The sequence below is a fragment of the Acomys minous genome (assembly GCF_964271855.1).
Source record: "Acomys minous genome assembly, chromosome: 3".
In the NCBI taxonomy this organism is placed as follows: domain Eukaryota; kingdom Metazoa; phylum Chordata; class Mammalia; order Rodentia; family Muridae; genus Acomys; species Acomys minous.
Window position 1 is genome coordinate 17,499,897 of NC_140485.1, and position 18,433 is coordinate 17,518,329.

At 48.9% G+C, this 18,433-nt stretch overlaps 1 protein-coding gene and 1 long non-coding RNA gene across 2 annotated transcripts in view; one reads left to right on the forward strand and one right to left on the reverse strand.

The window, feature by feature from the left end:
• The window catches only part of LOC311594829, a 24,649-nt gene continuing 6,216 nt past the window's right edge, over positions 1–18,433 (reverse strand). Inside the window, exons 2-6 of the long non-coding RNA XR_014778227.1 lie at positions 8,594–8,695; positions 8,367–8,490; positions 7,892–8,047; positions 1,299–1,404; positions 1–889 (exon numbers count right to left, since the gene is read on the reverse strand). This is a non-coding gene — a long non-coding RNA (uncharacterized lncRNA). The remainder of the gene's footprint in view (positions 890–1,298; positions 1,405–7,891; positions 8,048–8,366; positions 8,491–8,593; positions 8,696–18,433) is intronic.
• The window catches only part of ADRA1D (adrenoceptor alpha 1D), a 17,896-nt gene continuing 10,339 nt past the window's right edge, over positions 10,877–18,433 (forward strand). The window contains exon 1 of the mRNA XM_084776868.1: positions 10,877–13,261. Within this exon, the coding sequence (XP_084632994.1) occupies positions 12,169–13,261 (1,093 nt within the window). The 5' untranslated portion in view covers positions 10,877–12,168. The remainder of the gene's footprint in view (positions 13,262–18,433) is intronic.

An 18,433-nucleotide genomic window follows, 5' to 3' on the forward strand; every position in this document is an offset into this window, starting at 1 on the left:
TTAGTAACAGGAATAAATATGAATGAGAACTATCCAAAATGAAACAGACAAGATAACTAACAGTGGAAACAAATATCTTTATTTGCCAACATTCATTGCAATGAACACTATCAATACATGATCCTCACGGGGACTCCTCTCAGATAGCCTGTTGTCATTGCCCTGTGTCGAGGAGACCCTGCAGCTTTGGATCTGCAGGACCAGCCCTTTCACATGCTCTAGTAGATCACACATGGAGTAGATGTTGAGGTGGGCCAACTCAAAGCCCTGAATCTGGGTCTGAGGGGTAGCTGAGCTGGTCAGCCTGCCAGCTCTCCTGAGCCAGCACCACCAGGGCAAGCTCTCCAGCACTGCCCTGGCTAGCTCACCCGGGACAGCAGCTGGCAAGGTCCAGGGTCACGACTTCTTCTTTAACTATTACTTATGTGTAGATATGTTATTCTGCCTAGTCTACTCAGTTGGGTTGCTTTTATGTGGTTAGGGCTGACCACTTGAGATTGGACAACCTATCAGGGAGCACTTCCCTGGAGAAGACTGAGTCACCCTTTCTGTGGCCATTAATTGCCTGTAGCTCTTCATCCCTTGATGAGGCATGGTGATGTTTCCCCATCCGTGTTGATGTGCTAACCAGTGTTAACATTGTGCAGAGATCCCTTGGGCGCAGCATTCCCATCCTGTATGGTGGACACAATCTCAAGGCAGTCAGTGGCTCCTATAATCTCTCTGCCCCCTCTTCCATGATGTTTCCTGAGCCTTTGTAGGACTCTGCTGTAGATGTGTCAGCTGAGGCCGAACACCCCCACAGTCAGTTCTTCTCTGTATTTTGACCACTTATGGATTTCTGTCTGAAGAAAGAAGTTTCTTTCGTGCAGAGTGAGAACCACTCCCTCTGTGGGTATAAGGATAACTATTTAGGATGCAGTAAGAAATTACACTTAGCAAAGTGGAGCACTAGGCTCTCCTCTAGGGTCCGTGACCTCAGCAGCCACAGGGACCTGGCTAGGTTTACAGCACCAGACACGAATTCCCTTCTGTTAAGCAGATCTTCATTAAAAATCTTAGATGCTTAAAAAAAAAAGCCATTTGGAATCCCACATGCACATGGAGACATGGCTGCATAACTGTTTATATGTGCGGAGGCCTATGTCTGTCCCATACATGCTCTCTGGTTCCCAGTTCAGTCTCTATGAGCCCCTATGGACCCAGGTTAGTTGATGTTATAGGTTTTTTTGTGTGTGTGTGTGTGTGTGATGCCCTTGACCCCTCTGGCTCCTTCAGTCCTTGCCCCTGCCCCTCACCACAGGATTCTCAGACTCCTCTTAATGTCTGGCTGTGGGTCTCTGCATTGGTTTCCATCAGTTGCTGGGTGAAGCCTCACTGATGACAATTATGCTAGGTACCTGTCTGCAAGTACAGCAGAGTATCATTATTAGTGTCAGAGGTGGGATCCCTCTTATGGCCTGGGAGCAGGGGCTGTCTCTGACTACATTGCCTGCCTTTGGGCCCCTTTCCCCTAACTGGGCTGCCTTGTCTAGTCTCAACAGAAGATGTGCCTAGTCTTACTACAACTTGACATGTCAAGGTTGGTTGATATCCACTGGAGACCTCCTTTTTTTTTTTTTTTTTTTAGGAAAAGGGGAGGGACTGGGAGGAGAGGAGGGAGGAAAAGCTGTGATCAGGATATAAAGTAAATAAATAATTTAACCAATAAAAATAAGCCATTCGGGAAACAGTATGACATGTTCTTCAGATATTAAGCAAATACCACTGATGACCCAATCATCTGGTCCTAGATATTTATCCAGTGAAAAGACATGAGATCATGTGCTCATACTTATATAACAAAATGAGTACACATGTTGTAGCACACACATACACACACACATGCGTGCATGCACACACACACATACATCGTGATACACTCCAGAACAAAAGATGAATTTTCGATGCAGGAACAAGACTGATGCTGAATGAAGCTGTAAATTAAAGGACTGCATGCATACTACATAATCTCATTTGTACAAAATTTTTTTTAAAAATAAAAATTTGTTCATAGTAAAAAAAAAAAAGAAGCAGATGGATAAAAGATTACAAAGGAAAATGGAGGGTGATTCAGAGAGTAATGTATATATGCTGGTTATCATAAGTGTGTTAATAGCTTCACAGGTATATACACAAAAACTTGCCCTTGATAAACTGAAACTAGTCAAATTTCACACTTTCATTTAGTAGCTTAATTGTGTGTGAATTATGTTTTGATAAACTGATTTTTTTGGTGGGGAAATTTGGTTTACTTAAAAAGATTAATAGTTGAGCTGCTCTTCTGGAGCAAAGCAAGGAGGCCTCCATGGCCTCACCTACCTTCCTTATGTGACTTCTCAGACCCTCAAAAATGTGTCCAATGGGGCTGGAGAGATAGCTCAGAGGGTAAAAGCACTGACTGCTCTTCCAAAGGTCATGAGTTCAATTCCCAGCAACCACATGTTGGCTCACAACCATCTATAACAAAATCTGTATACATAATAAATAAATCTTTTTTAAAATTGTGTCCAACCTTCTGCAACATGGCTTTGTCATCTGACGGGTTCACAGTCAAGAACTATGTAATCGAGGTACAAAAAAAGAATCCTATCAAAAATCATGTTTTAAGTAAATTTATGGTTTTATGTTGGGTCATCTGGGCCGTAAGTCATGAGTGGGCAACTGCAAGCCACAAGATTTGAAGGCATCCATATCCTTGGAGTGTTCTGGAAATCCAGATTTTGAGAAACCATGAAGTATTCGTAGAGTTGGAGAACTCAGCTTTATTCGTGCAGCCTTAGCAGGCAGTGCACTGAGCTGACGCTCTCTGCCAAGACCAGCCCCTTCCTGTAGCTTCTTACAGTGATAATAGTCTGAGCAACTGTGTTGAACTCTTGAACTCTCCGGCAGTCTGAGGGTGTTCTCTGGGACCTGTGACCACAGACAGGAAGTGTCCACTGCAGTCGGAGCGTGTCTGCAGGCATGGGCATTGCTGGGAGCCGTTAGGATGTTCTTGCTTTAGGAAACAGTGTTTTGATGCCTAACCAGACACCTGTGTCGACCATTTCTTAAGGTAGATTTCCAGGCATTTGCTTCTCCCAAGATCAGAGGAAAGATTCAGCCAAAGCAGGCAGGAGCAAAGAGCAAAACTTAGTACAACTTGACTCATTGTGTTGTTGTGAAAGTTGTAAGCTGTGACAGTGCCCGGCAGCAGCAAGACTTCAGTAGGTGCTTATTAACAACTGAATGTTTACGATATATATTCTTTTCTCTAATACTACACAGAAAGGGGAGGCACGTTGCCCAGCTGTGCATCTCTCCCACAAAATTCCTGGCCCCCCGATCTTCCCTACACCATAAAGCCCCAGCCACAGAACAGACCAATCTTTCCATTTCTTGAATCCCATATGGAAGCTTCTAGATCTTAGAAAGCAGTAGTTTCTCCAGTTTTTCTCCTCTCCTGGACCCTCATATGACTGATTGCATATGGTCTGGGGGTGCTGGGGAGGAGCTAGTATGTATAGCCTGGAGAAGCCTGGGATAGGAGGGCTCCACCTGCACAGCCACAGTGAAATCCACCATCTACACAGAGGCCAGACCTAGTGTGGCTCCTTCAGGATCACCGCACATGATCTGTAAGTAAGCCCAATAAATTCATCAATGCCCAAGGCAGACGTTGGTGGAGTGAAACTTTGGTTTGTCCCTCGGACCTTAATAGGGGACAGACATTGCTTTGGGGACAGACATTCTCCAGGGAGAAAATTCTTACAGCTTTGAATCCCTGTTCCTGCTGACTATGCAGAGCCTGGCATGCTACTCCTGAGCTTCCCGCTTCTGTCTCCTGCCACTGTCCCTCCTCAGGCTTATAAAACATTCAACCCTGGTCCAGCCCCTCCCCCCCTCCCCCCCCATCACCACCCTCCAATTGCTTACAGATGCTGTTCTTTCCGTATCTTTTATCCCCCCAACAAATCCCAGTCTACGTTCTCATTCGCAAGCTATTCTCAACCGCCTGCATCAAGGTGAAGATCATTTGAGTTCTTTTCCAGCTTCCGATATTACAAATGGAGCTACTGTGACCATTTGGTGCACGTGCGCTGGAAAAGGAGCCTGCATTTCTAGGTCGCATGCTATGTACATAGTAAGTGTTGTGCCGTGGGTTGCTTTGCAGAGAATAATTTCCCCCAAGCGCCAATATCAACAATCCTGAAATCAGAATGGCCCGCTTCTCCTGTGTCAGTCAGTTCCCACTATACAACAAGCTACCACAAAAGTCTCGATGGCATGTAAGAGAGAAATATTTACTTCTCACTCTGGCATCTCTACTGGTTGGTGAGTATAGTTTCACGCCAGGTGTCCCGTTCTGGCGCCTAGAGCAAAGACACAACAACCACTTCAATGCGCGGCTCTCTTGGTGATAGTGAAAGGACCAGGGCACAAACCACACAAGCACATATCAACCCTCTGTTTGCATCACTCTGCTAACATCCCATGAGCCAAAACAATGACAAGAGGCAGAGGCATTTACTCATCCTGCCACAATGTCAGTGAAGCTTGCTGACCAATAATTCAATCTTCACAGGCATGCAGACAAATCTTTCCCCTCTCATAACTGCTTAGACAAAATGCTGCCCTGTTCTCCTTGAAGCAGACATGCAGTTTGCTACATAGAATCCAGCCCATGGGTTGTGTCTAGGAGCCCTCATGAGGCCTGAGTGAGCCTGCTAATTGAGCTCCAGGGCTTCTTCCAATGGTATGTGTTGTCACTATACCCAGACAGATCTACCTACATAGAGGTGGGGCCTTCCTCCAAGAAATGGCTTCCTCAAGAAGTCACTCCCAGGTTAGAGTCAGGGACATAAAGCAATCTCTGTTCTAACTCCCTGTCCATACCTCTCCGAGAGCTCTTACTAGGAGAATAGTGTTTTCCCTGTCACAGGCAGATCAGGCTCCTGATTGCACAGGTTCTCCTCAGGCATCTCTTCCAGAAGGCCTGACCTCCTGGAGCATGGACATACAGTTCACTTCAGTGACACTCAGAGGGACTTTGTGTACCTCTGAACACCTTCCCACTTTCAGATGGTTAATTCACTTGTTGACTTGTGTTTTCATCAATGGATGCAACTGACACTGACAAAGCACATTCAAGAGTGTTAAAAGACAAATGTGTCAAAAAAAAAAAAAAAAAGTCACAATCCAGAAAAAAAAAAAAGCCGTAGTCCAGTATCTCTAGATAGGGCAGGTAAACAATTAAATCACAAGGCATTATTTTACAGATAAATAAAGATAATGGAAACACAAAGAGGTGAGGGGCAAATGGGATTTTCAAATTCTCAATGCCACTAGTTTTGATTGTTTGGTTTTTTGTTTGTTTGGGTTTTTTGTTTTTTGTTTTTGTTTTTGTTTTTGTTTTTGTTTTTTGAGACAGGATTTCTTTGTTTAGTCTTGGCTGTCCTGGACTCACTTTGTAGATCAGGCTGTCCTCAGATGCACCTGCCTGGGATTATGGTGGAGCCACCACCGCCTGGCTCCAATGCCACTGTTGAGCAGGATTTTATTGTGATTTTACAATGAGTACGTGCAACATCAAAGCAAACATTTGACTAATCCACAGTGCAAGCCACTATTATCTCCCTTTTTTTTTTTCCTGAAGAAGTTGGAGGTTTGGTGGGTTTTTTTTCCCCCTCCCTTTATCCTTCCTTTTCTCCAAGGAATAATTACCAAGGGAAGCCCTCCTTCCTTCACTGACTTCTCCAGAGACTGAATCTTGGCTCAGGGAAAAAAGGAAATGGAAAATGGTTTCAGGCCATCTCATTCCTTAACTGGAGTGTTTATGCCTCAGCTGATGCTTTCTCATCCTCCATAATTAGGGATGGAGTTATTCCAGCCTGCCTGGCCTCACCGGTTGATTCCTGGGAGCGTGTTCTGCTATTAGCGTGTAAGCTCCAGGGTAGCAGGGGTTTGACTCTTATCTTGACTCAAGGTTCTCTAAAGGAAGAGGATGGGGGGGGCATGCATGTGTGCATATGTGTGTGTCTCTGTGTGTGTGTATGTGCATGCATGTATGTGTGTGTGTGCATGTGTGTGTCTGTGTATATGTGAATTCGTGTGTCTGTGTGTGCGTGTGTGGCATGTGTTTGCATGTGTGATTTATTAGGTTGGCTTATAGGACATGGTCCAGGTAGATCAACAATGGCTGCTTCCAGTACTTATGCTCCCTAGAGTGCTGGACATCTCAGCAGTCTCAATCTGAAGCTTATGTCTACAGGATTTCTAAAGAGCTGCTGGGATTCTGCCTTTGCAGAAATCCCAGAAAAGCTGATTCTAATACTGATGGGCAGATGCCACAGCAACAGGACAGATGAATTTGCAGAAGAGACCTAGAGCAAGCAGGCAAAATGTGAGGTTTCCATTTTCCACGTGCTTCTATCTGGGCTGCCACCAGAAGGTACCACCCCATCCTGGATATGTCTTTCGGTTCAAATTATCTAATAAGAAAATCCCTTACAGGAATGAGCATACAGGGGTTTTGGTTGATTCCAGATCCATTGACCCGACAACCAAGATTAAGCGTCACAGCTCTGCTCAACATTGTATCCCTAGTGCTCAGGACAGAGCTTAACATGTTACTGATGCTCTGTTAACCAGTCTTGAATGAATTAACTAATGGAGCCTGGAGCTGATGATGGAGGTTGACCAAATGGTGCCTTCTTTATCAACACTGCTGCCATTGTCACTGTGACTCTGAGAGTGCCAACCAATCTATGCCATCCTCACAGGAGAGGCACTGGTCCATAACACCTCACACTCCACGTGACTTCTTATAGAGTTCTTTCAAGTCTGTTCAGTGAGGACCTGAGTGCAAAATTTGTCAACTTTGATGGTAATACCAAGGTGAATCTAGCCATTCCCTTTTGTTTTCTATCACTCTAAAGGTATCTAAAAATAGAGAAAAAGATGACTACTGATTCAGGAGAGCAGTGTGTGTGTGCTCTGGGGGAACAGCATGGTGCATGGAGTAACAGCTTTCTAGTTCTGCTTAGCCTTGAATTAACAGGACAGTCTTGGCCTGAGTTACCCCATTTTGACTGTGCATGACTAGCAATGACTCCAGGTCTTGTTTACACAAGGAGGCAACAGCCACCTGCCAACATACCTGGAGGCACAAAAGAACAATTTGTTGATGTTAATAAATAATGACACCTGAAAATATATCAAAGCATATCAGAAACCCAGACACACAAGCCTATCCATCACATTAGACATAACTCTCTCACCTGGAACTAAAAAAGAAAGCATGCCCTAAGACTGAAATGAAGCAAGCATGCTGACTAGTCACCCTGTCACACTCTCACCTCTGACCTTGGGCTTCAGCTCCAGAGAACTTTCTCCTGCCCCTGAGATTCAGCCAGCAAGCTTCCATTGGACCGGAAGTGTACACTCTGTGCCTGCACCTGTAAGGCTTCTTTTCTGCTTCTCCACACACTTTTCTCTTCCAGCTGTAGAGGCTCTCTGCCTCCAACTTCAGGACAGCTTCTCTGAACTCTGATGCCTCTTCAATTAACCCTTTCATAGACATTCAGTAGCACGATTATATAAAATGCAAAATAACACGATCTGAGAATGAATATTAATAATTAAGATTGGACTAAAGGAAACAGTGGCTGGGGGCTGGGGAAATAGTTCAGTGGGTAAAGTGCGTTCTGTGCAAATACAAGGTGCTGGCTTCGGATCTCTAGTGCCTTCATAATAGCGGAAGTAGTGGTCTGTCCTGAGACCCTAACCATGGAGCAACAGCGACTGGCAGATTTTAGAGCTTGTCAGCTAGTCTGGACAATCAGAAGACTCCAGGGGCAGTGAGAATCCCTACCTCGAAAATTAGAAGCTGGAGAGATGGGTGTGTGGTTAGGAGCCCTGGCTGCTCTTCAGAGGACCAGGTTTGACTTTCAGCCCCACATGTTGCCCCACAACCATCAGTAACGCCAATTCCAGTGCATCCAATACCCTCTTCTGATTTCTCTGGACACTGAGTGCATAACAAAATATACATATGTACATATAAAAATCCATTTACATAAAAATAACTTAATTAAACAAATATTTTAAAATAAATAAAATAAGCTACTAATAAAGTTATTCCAATGTCAACCTCCAGTATCCTTATACATGCACCCATATGTGCACATACACCAAGAGAGAGGCAGGGTAACCCAGTGACTGGCAATGGCCAGGTATCAAGCAAAATCAGCATTGTTTGTCAAATTGCAATCAATTAGGATGCCATAGCTTGTAATTTTACTGATTATCCAACAAGCACATCTGTTTCCGACATAACATGCACTTACTCTTCCGTCTTAAAGGAGGCACTATTCTGCTGAACCACAAAGTGGGATCTCCAGGGTTCACAGAGCCAGCACTTTGCCCACAAGCCTCCTGGAGCTCACGGTGCTTTGAGAGCCAGTGGGGAGGCTTGGAAGAGGGGACCAGAGGATCAGACTTAGGATTTTGCCCCAGTCCAGCCAACACGTTTCTAACATGCACTTATCTGTGCTGGTTTTCTGGAGAGCCTTACCTTGAAACCAGAATGCCATTGCTCTACTCTCCTCTGGTCTGATTCCATTTGCCCTGTTGCTATAAAGAAGCCGATGGTCCCAGAGAATCTCTGAAGATCATACTGTAAGAAAAGTCCAGTATTTGCTTCCCAGGTAGGAGGAGTTCCTGTCAGAACCACTGCCCTAGGAAGGATGGGCATATATAAGTCACACTTTCCCTGCCAAGGGCTCAGCTCTAATAGGTAGAGCCCAAGGAATGATTGACAGGATGGGAGGAAAGTTCATGTCACAGCATCACAACTAAGGCTAGCATTGCTACTGCCCGTTCTTATTCCATCATCTGCAACAGGGTGCTGAGGTCATCCATACACATGGCATTTTCATGAAATCCTCTAGCATTTCTATGGTCTCGCTTCCACAGGCCAAGTAAGGGAGAACTGTTGAAGAATGAAGGACATCTTTCTGAAGATTTGCACCTTGCACTCCTGTAAGCATACCATATTGTGTGCCTGCATGCGCTTACGTGCACCACGTGTTGCCTGAGGAGGCCAGAAGAAGACATCAGATCCCCTGGAGCTGGAATTATATGTGATCAAGTGCCACTTGGGAGTAGGTGCTGGGAAGTGAACCTGGGTGCTCTGGAAGAGCAGAGATCACTCTGGACGCTAGGGGGTGACAGGAAGGTGAGACTGCAAGGAGCAGAAGCCACTGCTTAGGTGAAGGATAAAGGTAGCTCAAGTCATAGCAGGAAAATAAGAGCTGCCCCTACCCCCCACCCCCTCACCTCCCACCCCTCCCACACCCAACCTCCCTTCCCCCCTCCGGCCACCATCACTGCCCCCCCCCCCCCAGTAGGCAGCAAAGAACCTCAGCCTCATTCCCCCTTCAGCCTTGATCCGCGAAAAGAGTTCTGGAGGTTCCAGAGCTTTGAGGAAAAGAACAGGAAGGACAGGTGGTGGCGCACACCTTTAATCCCAGCACTTAGGAGGCAGAGGTAGGCAGATCTCCATGAGTTCAAGGCCAGCCTGGACTACAGAACAAGTTCCAGGACAGCCAGAGCTGTTACACAGAGAAACCCCATCTCCAAAAAAAAAAAGTTGTCAGGTTTCTGTACTAGCTTACCTGATGCTCAAATCCAGGCAGGGGCAGGGGTGGCAGGGGCAGAGAGAAAGGACTCATCTCTCTCAGAAAGGAGGTCACAGCAGTGGAGGGGCTGGGATAAAGCCCAGCCATGCCATTCACACCCACATCTTTGCTTGGATCACTCACGGGCATTTCAACTTTAGTGTTCTAAACTCAACATTCCCAACCCTTATGGATTCCTTATGAATACAAAAACATCATCCTTCCAGTTTCCATAGCTGGAATCCTAAGTTCCTCTCCTGGCCAACTCCCTCCTACGAATCCAGCCAGTTCTGTGAATGATTTTTGCTGATTTGGGTTTATAAACCTACCTGAGATCAGGCCCCGATCGTCTCTCACTCCAATCTTCATTTCCATCCCAGTAATGTCTCCTGCCTGTCAATCATGTTAGCCTCTCTACGTATGATTCTGCTTTGGGGGTAAGTCCCTAGCACACTTGGACATGTAGCTTTTCTCTTCTCTTCTCTTCTCTTCTCTCTCTCTCTCTCTCTCTCTCTCTCTCTCTCTCTCTCTGTCTATATCTATCTACATAGATATATCTATAGATAGATATAGACAGACAGATAGATAGATAGATAGATAATTGCAGTGGCAATAATGGTGGTAGTCCCAGTAGTTGGTTTGGGAAGTGACTTCAGGAAACATAATGAGGTGCTTGTTTTTTAAACGTGGTGCTTCTCTGAGTCTGGGCCACACACATGGCCCTGAGGTTTACCTGTGTTACACACAAATGTCAGAGTGCCCGAAATGACTCACATTATATTTGTGTTTCAGTCTTGCACCCGAGTAGACACTGTCCAGAGCAACGCGCTCTCCCCAAAATGGTTAGAGCATTCCCTCACCAAAACCCCTGGTCCAGGGACTCAGACTTCAGAAACATCCCAGATAGATTTCTGATTGGCCCGCTCTAATCATCTTTAGATGCTTCCTGCAGGGAGCTTTAACTTGCTTGGCGGAAGATGTAGCTCCAGGATAAAGTGCTTGCCTAGCATGTGCAAGATCCTGGCTCTTCAGCCCTTCAAATATATGTGGGGGGCATGTGCACAGGTACAGCCCCCACAGCACCATGAAATGATCTTCTGCCTCTCCCTGTTGGTCCTGGTAGTCAATAGGAGCTCCTCCTCCCCTCCAATCCCCTCCCCTCCCCTTGCACCCCTGTTTCCCAGCTGTGACACATCCCCTCTGCCCTCTCTTCTCCGTGTTCAGATGTGGCTCTACTATCTCCTCTCCTCTGAGAAGTGTGAGCACTGTTTAGGTGGCGCTAACACAGGTAAGGGACTCTCTCATTTTCACACATGGAGAACTGAGGCACAAAGCGAACCAAAAGCTAATAAGGGAGGGGCCTGGATAGCAGAGGCAGACTACTCTTTCCCCCACCCCTTAACTATCCTGCAGTAACCTTTCCCACCCTCCAGAACTTGACCTTCTCTGCCCAGAGGGAGTCCCGAGTACTTCGAGTAGCAGCAGGAAGATTTATTCCGACCTCTGATGCAGAGTAAAGTAACAAGTATTTTCAGCCTGTAGGCAAGGTCCTAAGGGCTGTAGCCTCACCATCTGGTCCTACATCAGTCACGCCCAACCTCAACCGTCAACCTCTTGACCCCTTCAGGGCCGCCATCGCACCATAGGGATTGTTGAGATCCTGAGCTGGCCAGCAGCCACAGAGAAAAGAGGAGGGACATCAGACACATCCAGGCGATCTCAAGAGGCAGTTTCACCATGCAGCCCTGAACCTACAGAACCCGGGCTCTTGCTGCTCTCTGGCGGCAGAAGCCCGGACTCCGGAGCCCCCACGGATGGCACCTTGTATGCTCCGCTAGCAAAAGGGCATGCAGAGAGTGACCGCAAGTCTAGAGAGAGGAAGGGAGGCAGCGAGACGCGGCTGGGGCAAAGAGCCGGGGGAAGGCAAACGGAGGAAAGGAGGACAAGGGGACAGCTAGGGCAGAGGGCGGTCATGAGCACCGGCGGGAATCCCTGCAGCCACTGGACGCGCAGAGCCCCTTCTCTGGCCTTGGACAACAGCCTCAGCTAACGCCGACCGCCCCCTCCTCCCTCCTGGCCGCCCCTCCTCCGTCCCGCCCCCGCGCAGAGTTCCTAGCGCTGCAGAGGGCGCCGGCAGCACCGCTGCTCCCGAAGCCTCTGCTCGCCCGGACACGCTTGGAGAAGGGATCAAGGAGCCTTGCCCTCACCCCGCCCCCGACTCCGCAGTCACCGCTAGAGCCGGTTCCCTCTCATCAAGGCTCCGGTTGGGACCTTCACGGCCCGGTGGCCTCCGCCCGGCTCGTCCTGCAGCACCACTCCCCTGCAGCCCCCTCTGCGTCCGGAACTTGGGCAGGACAGACCAGACTAGCGCGCCCGGCTGGCTCCGGCGCTGCGGCGATGCCTGCGGGCTCCCTCCCAGGCACTTGCTCGCCCTGCGCTTGGTCTCGGGCCCCGACGGCAACGCCGTGAGATGACTTTCCGCGACATCCTGAGCGTCACTTTCGAAGGACCCCGCTCGAGCAGTAGCACTGGGGGCTCTGGCGCGGGCGGTGGAGCTAGCACGGCCAGCCCCGAGGGTCCAGCGGTAGGCAGCGTGCCGGGGGCAACTGGCGGCGGCGCTGTGGTGGGAACCGGCAGCGGCGAAGATAACCAGAGCTCCACGGGAGAACCGGGGGCCACAAGCAGCGGCGAGGTGAATGGCTCAGCGGCCGTCGGGGGACTGGTGGTGAGTGCGCAGGGCGTGGGAGTGGGCGTCTTCCTAGCCGCCTTCATACTCACGGCTGTAGCGGGCAACCTGCTGGTTATCCTCTCGGTAGCCTGCAACCGCCACCTGCAGACGGTCACCAACTATTTCATCGTGAACCTGGCGGTGGCTGACCTACTATTGAGTGCAGCTGTGCTGCCTTTCTCGGCCACTATGGAGGTTCTTGGCTTCTGGGCCTTCGGACGGACCTTCTGCGACGTATGGGCCGCGGTGGATGTGCTATGCTGCACCGCATCCATCCTTAGCCTCTGCACCATCTCTGTGGACCGTTACGTGGGCGTGCGCCACTCGCTCAAGTACCCAGCCATCATGACAGAGCGCAAGGCCGCTGCCATTCTGGCTCTGCTTTGGGCGGTGGCCCTGGTGGTGTCCGTGGGACCGCTACTAGGCTGGAAGGAGCCAGTGCCCCCGGATGAGCGTTTCTGCGGCATCACTGAGGAGGTGGGCTATGCAGTCTTCTCTTCCTTGTGCTCCTTCTACCTGCCCATGGCAGTGATTGTGGTCATGTACTGCCGCGTGTACGTGGTAGCGCGCAGCACCACTCGGAGCCTCGAGGCAGGCATCAAGCGGGAGCCCGGCAAAGCCTCCGAGGTGGTTCTGAGGATCCACTGTCGCGGTGCAGCCACGAGCGCCAAAGGAACCCAGGGGACACAGAGTAGCAAGGGCCACACCTTGCGCAGCTCACTCTCTGTGAGGCTTCTTAAGTTTTCCCGCGAGAAAAAGGCTGCCAAGACGCTGGCCATCGTCGTGGGTGTCTTCGTCCTGTGTTGGTTCCCTTTCTTCTTCGTCCTGCCACTGGGTGAGTGGTCCCCTCACATTAGACCCTTCCTTCCTTTTTGGCAAGTCCTTGGAAGGCTTAGATGACTGACTAAGGAAGTTTAGAACTCCCTGGTTGCTTGCTGTTGTTGGGTGAGAGCAAGGGAGTCTTGATACTTTCAGGTTTCCTTTTACGGGCTCCTATCATTTGTAGTCATTACAAACGTGGGCCTTGGGGCTGGAGAGATGGCTCAGCAGTTAAGAGCACTGCCTGCTCTTCCAGAAGACCTGAGTTCAATTCCCAGCAACCACATGGCGGCTCACAGCTGTCTGTAACCTCAGTTTCAAGGGACCTGACACCCTCACAGAAACGTATGTCCAGGCAAAACACCAATGCACAAGAAAATAAAAAATTAAACAAACAAACAAACAAACAAACAAACCTGGCCCTTACTTTAGATCCTTGGAAATCTGGGCGAACATCTCCCTGTAGTATGTGGTCAGCAAGGAAGGTGACCTTTGCCCCCGCGCCCCCCCCTCCCGACTCTGGAAATAGATACATAGTGGGTGAGCCCACAAACATCCATTCATTGACTCGCAGCAAACCCAGGCCAGCCACCTTGATTCTCAGCAGGCACCAGACTAGGCATCCCTTCGGTCCACCCCACTGGCATCTGTGAGAGCCCTGTGGGCTTTCCCTTCTGAAAAATCCTCTTGAAGGGGTTGCAGGAGGGGACTTCCGGGGGTGGGGTGGGGAGGACAGGATGAGAAGTCTGTTAAGTGGACAGTTACTATTGTTTATAGTCATTTACTGTGAACTAGTTCCCTCACAAGGGCCCTGCAGTGGGGGGTGGGGAGAGGGAGGGTAGGGGGTAACAACTGTTCTCAGGGGATTTCTCCAACCCCTTGAGCCTCTCTGAAGGCCCTGAAGAAGGGTCTAAGCCCCCACCAGCAGCTATTGCTGCAGCAGCACAGAGAAGAGAAAGGACTAGCATGTCGAAGGCTCTTTGCTCTGAGTCACATTGCCCATAGCTGCAACCTCCGCAGGCAGACAGGCAGGAGCAAGGCCTCACGTCCCTTCCCCCGCCCCCTCCCCCACCTGACTGACTGCTCTCTTGAGACTCACTCAGGAAGAAACAAGGGCCTCCCTCCTGCTCCCCTGCAAATCGTCAACCACACAGCAGCCACAGTGACTTTGCTATAGCACAACGCAGCTGTGTCACTCTTCTGGGTGTTTTAGATTACTTGGGACCAAAATCCTTAGCCTACGAAGGGTAGCCTTCAAGTTTATTAATTGCCCATACCAAAAACAGGTCACTATTACTGTTTACAGAAGAACCCCAGGCACGAACTGCAGGCATCCCCAACAGATGCTGTCCCCATCTGAAAGGGCCTGTTCCAGGAAGGGCTGCCTCTCTTTGTCCTGCCCTGACCCTCTCAGTGAGCTACTTCCATGCCAAGCCTGTGTCTTCTCATTTGATCTTCCCTCAGTCTGCACTGCCCCCCCCCCCCGACACACACACAACCTCTCTTATCTAACTCCCAGCCTGTGGGTCTCTGCTTAAGTGCCCCCCTCGGCTTGGGGTTTCACCTCCTCACTGGCTCTCCAGCTTTTCCTTTCCACTGCACCATTAAGGAACCCGTCGCACCCAGAACGGTGCCTGGCATATAAGGAGCGATACTCTTCATTGGGGGGCACAGGCTCTGGTGTCAGGCAGCTTGAGTTCAAATCCCAACCCTGCCCCCTCACTAACTCTGTAGCCTCTGGGCCTCCTTTCTTCATCTTTAAGTGAGGATGGTGATGGGGTGATAACTCTGACCTCGGCAAGTGTTGTGAGAGGCAGTGGCGTGTTGTGCATGAATGTGACTGAAGCATATGTGAACGTCATACACTGACCTGTGGGGGAGGGGGGCAATATATGCCCCACTTGAAAAAATCATCCAGCCAGAGTCTGCTTTGGGATTGGGGAATGTGAAAGCAACAAAGTTGGAGAAGGGGGCAAATAGCCAGGAGAAAGATGATGTGCCGGCCTTTGCGATTGTACGAACTCTCTCTCCCTGCCCCTACCCCACCCTGCCTCTGTCCAAGGCCCTTCCACTACATCCCTGCTCTGGTGTTGCCTATGGAACCTGTTCAAAGGCACCCCATTCTCCTACCAGTGTGTGTGTCTTAGCTCACCTCAGTCACCACAGGGAATGCTCAGCCTGGGTAGGAAATGCTACCTCCCTTTTTACATTTTCTCTACTTTTCTTTACTTTTTTTCTTTTTTATGAAGGGAAACTAATCTACTAAGCACCCAGGGCCTGTGATCACCCACAATGAGCATATGCTGACCTGGATATATCTGCCATCTATCCCTCCTCCTGCTGAACTCAATGCCCCACTTCCTCTTCCACCACCCCAGAGGTGATGGATGCCCCATGTATCTGTTGACACCCTTACCACAAACATCTGCATTCACATGGAAGCACAGCCTTGTTCTGTGCATCTTCAGAATCTGTACCAGTGCTGCCCGCTGTGCACATCTGCATTTATATTGAAGCACAGCGTTGTTCTGTGCGTCTTCAGAATCTGTACCAGTGCTGTCCGCTGTGCACATCATTCTTCAGTCTGCATTTTTTTCATCCAACATTAATGTCCTTGAGATTCAGGCAGCGCAGGGCCATTATTAGTGCATTTGAGAACGCTGTGTGGTGTGTTGATCTGGGCTCCTACTGAATGTTAGGTTTTTCTCACTTTTTTTTTCCCCCTGGTTAAAATCAACATAGCAAAAGACTGCTACTGTGAACTGAGGTCCAGATCACATGTTCCCATCTTCCAGGAAATCATCCCCAAATGTCCATGACCCTTGCCCCTTGTTGGCATGCACTGCTTTCTCTGTCCCTGTATCTCTTCCGCTCCTCCCACATGGTATGGGAGCCTTAGAGGTATCTATATCTGGCTCCGAGAAGGGATTGCATGGGTGTATGAATATGCAACGCTATTAAGTTGTGTGTTTTAGGATGTGCATGCCAGCTCAAACTCCTGGCAGAGCTTAATCCTGAGGAGTTGGCAATAATAAGCAAACAGGACAGATGCCAAGCAAGGAAACAGAATATTCCACTCTGCCCTGCGTAGTTTGGAGGGCAAAGAGGAGGGCAGAGGCTGCTGTGGGAGCGAGAGCCGGGAGGCTGTGGAGTCAGGAAAGAGGCCAGGAGTCACCGACACTCCAGAGGCTTGTGAGGAAAGAGGCGCCCTTGAACAAACATCCTGAGCTGGCCTTCAGGGGGCCAGTGTGTCTTATCTCGGAGGTGCTAGGATAAAGGCTATATATAGAGGATTTGGGCAGGGAGGTTTTGGGTGAGGATGCTTGCAGGAGTGCGGGGTGTAGTCTCCCAGGAAGACATCAGAAGGATGGGAGCCAGGGCAGCACCTGATTAGAGAGGACCAAAAGGACATCATCAAGAAAGGCAGCTGCAAGAAGACAGGGTACAGCTACCCAGGTGGGAAGCCTCCAGGGGCACTTGAGTGTACCAGCTGTGACCAGCAGCAGACACAGATGCACTGGGAAGGATTGATATGCATCCACAAAGGCATGGCTATAGAAATGAAAACAGCCATATAGCCACTATCTGGGTACCACTAAGCAGCCCACAGTGCCCTCACACACACCTCTCATACTTTTTTTTTCTTTTTTTTTTTTTTTTCTGTGATAAGAACTAAGTCCAAGCCATATCCTCCACCTCCACCACTGAATTATACCCCGGGGCCCCATCACTGATCTCTGAATGCCACCACCACCCAGAACAGTCTCAAGAGGCTGTGACAGAAGTTCACACAATCTATCCAACCCCCATCACCCCACTCCAGCCATCTAGGAGCCATAACTGGGTCTCTTTCAGAGTGCTGGCCTGCCTCTGTGGTAAAGAGAATATGTCTGACCCTCACACTTAGTTCATAGATTGTTCCAATGCATTATGCTGTCAGCATTCCTTGTGTGTCACAGTGGGAGGGCTGAGGAGTCTTACCACGGATGCACAGAGGAGTAGCTGTGTTGGTGGGGTACCCAGCCTTGACAGACATGGAATGGGTAGTTCTATGAGAAAACAGGTCCAGGGAGGAAGCCCAATGGGGAGAACAGAGAAATAAACCACTAATTCATAGACTAGACTACTATACAGCAAGGAAAAATAACAGTCTACTAGGCAGAGTAAACCAGATCAGGAACATAAAGAGTGTTTCATGTGCTTATATGTGCACATTCAAAAATAGGCAAATCCAATCCATGTTTGTTTGTTTGTGGTTTTATCAGAATAGTGGTTGCCCTTGTGTGCATGGAAGAGTGGGGACAATGAGTGCCAACTGGAAGCAAGTGCTAGAACTTTCTGTGATGCTAAAGATGTTCCGTGTCTTGCTCAGGGACAGATGCAAATGTCGGCATCTTGTTATATACTTAAGGCTCACACACTTACGTTAGTGTATACAAGTCCAAAATTTGGTCTGTGGCTTTGTGGCCTTATGCAGAGTAGATGCCCAACAAACGTGCAGCTCAGGAAAGTGACAGAGCCCATGTCTTTGCAGCTCTGTATGCCAAGGGTCTGGGTGGCACAGAACAGTCCTGGGTTTTATTTTATCGGAGCATTATGACATTTGTCATTTATTTTATACTAAAATTGTAGATGTGCCCACATTATTAACTATAGGGACAGTGTGGCCCAGCTGGTCCTGAGTACTTGTCATCACCTTACCAGGCTGAAGCTTTAACAGCTCCGTTTGGGAAACTGAGGACCCAAAAGGGACATCCATTCTCTGGAAGCATTCTAGTGCCGTGATAATGCCACAGTTTTTAGGCATCTGTGCTGTTGTGTGATGCCTCACAGGTTTTGTGCCTGACCGCAAATTGTCTTCAGAAACCTCTGAGAAGCCTTCAGGATTCGAGTGTGTCCTTACTCTCTACTCTACTGAGAGTGTCAGGCTCAGCTTGTACTTTTGCAGCCCCAGGCCTGGCATTCACTATTTCTGTTTTATTGGGAGATGGCAGTGAGCAGACCGCACTGCAAGCTCTCAGCTGCTGACTAACACTGTCTTCTAATTCGTCATCAGCTCCGGTTCAGGTTCAAGTTCAGGACAAAGAAATTCAATAATTTTAGGGAACCCTAAAATACTTACACCTAAGTGTTAGGGTCACAAGCTGCCTCCCCCACTTTCACTCCTGGTCTAGTCACCATTGTACCG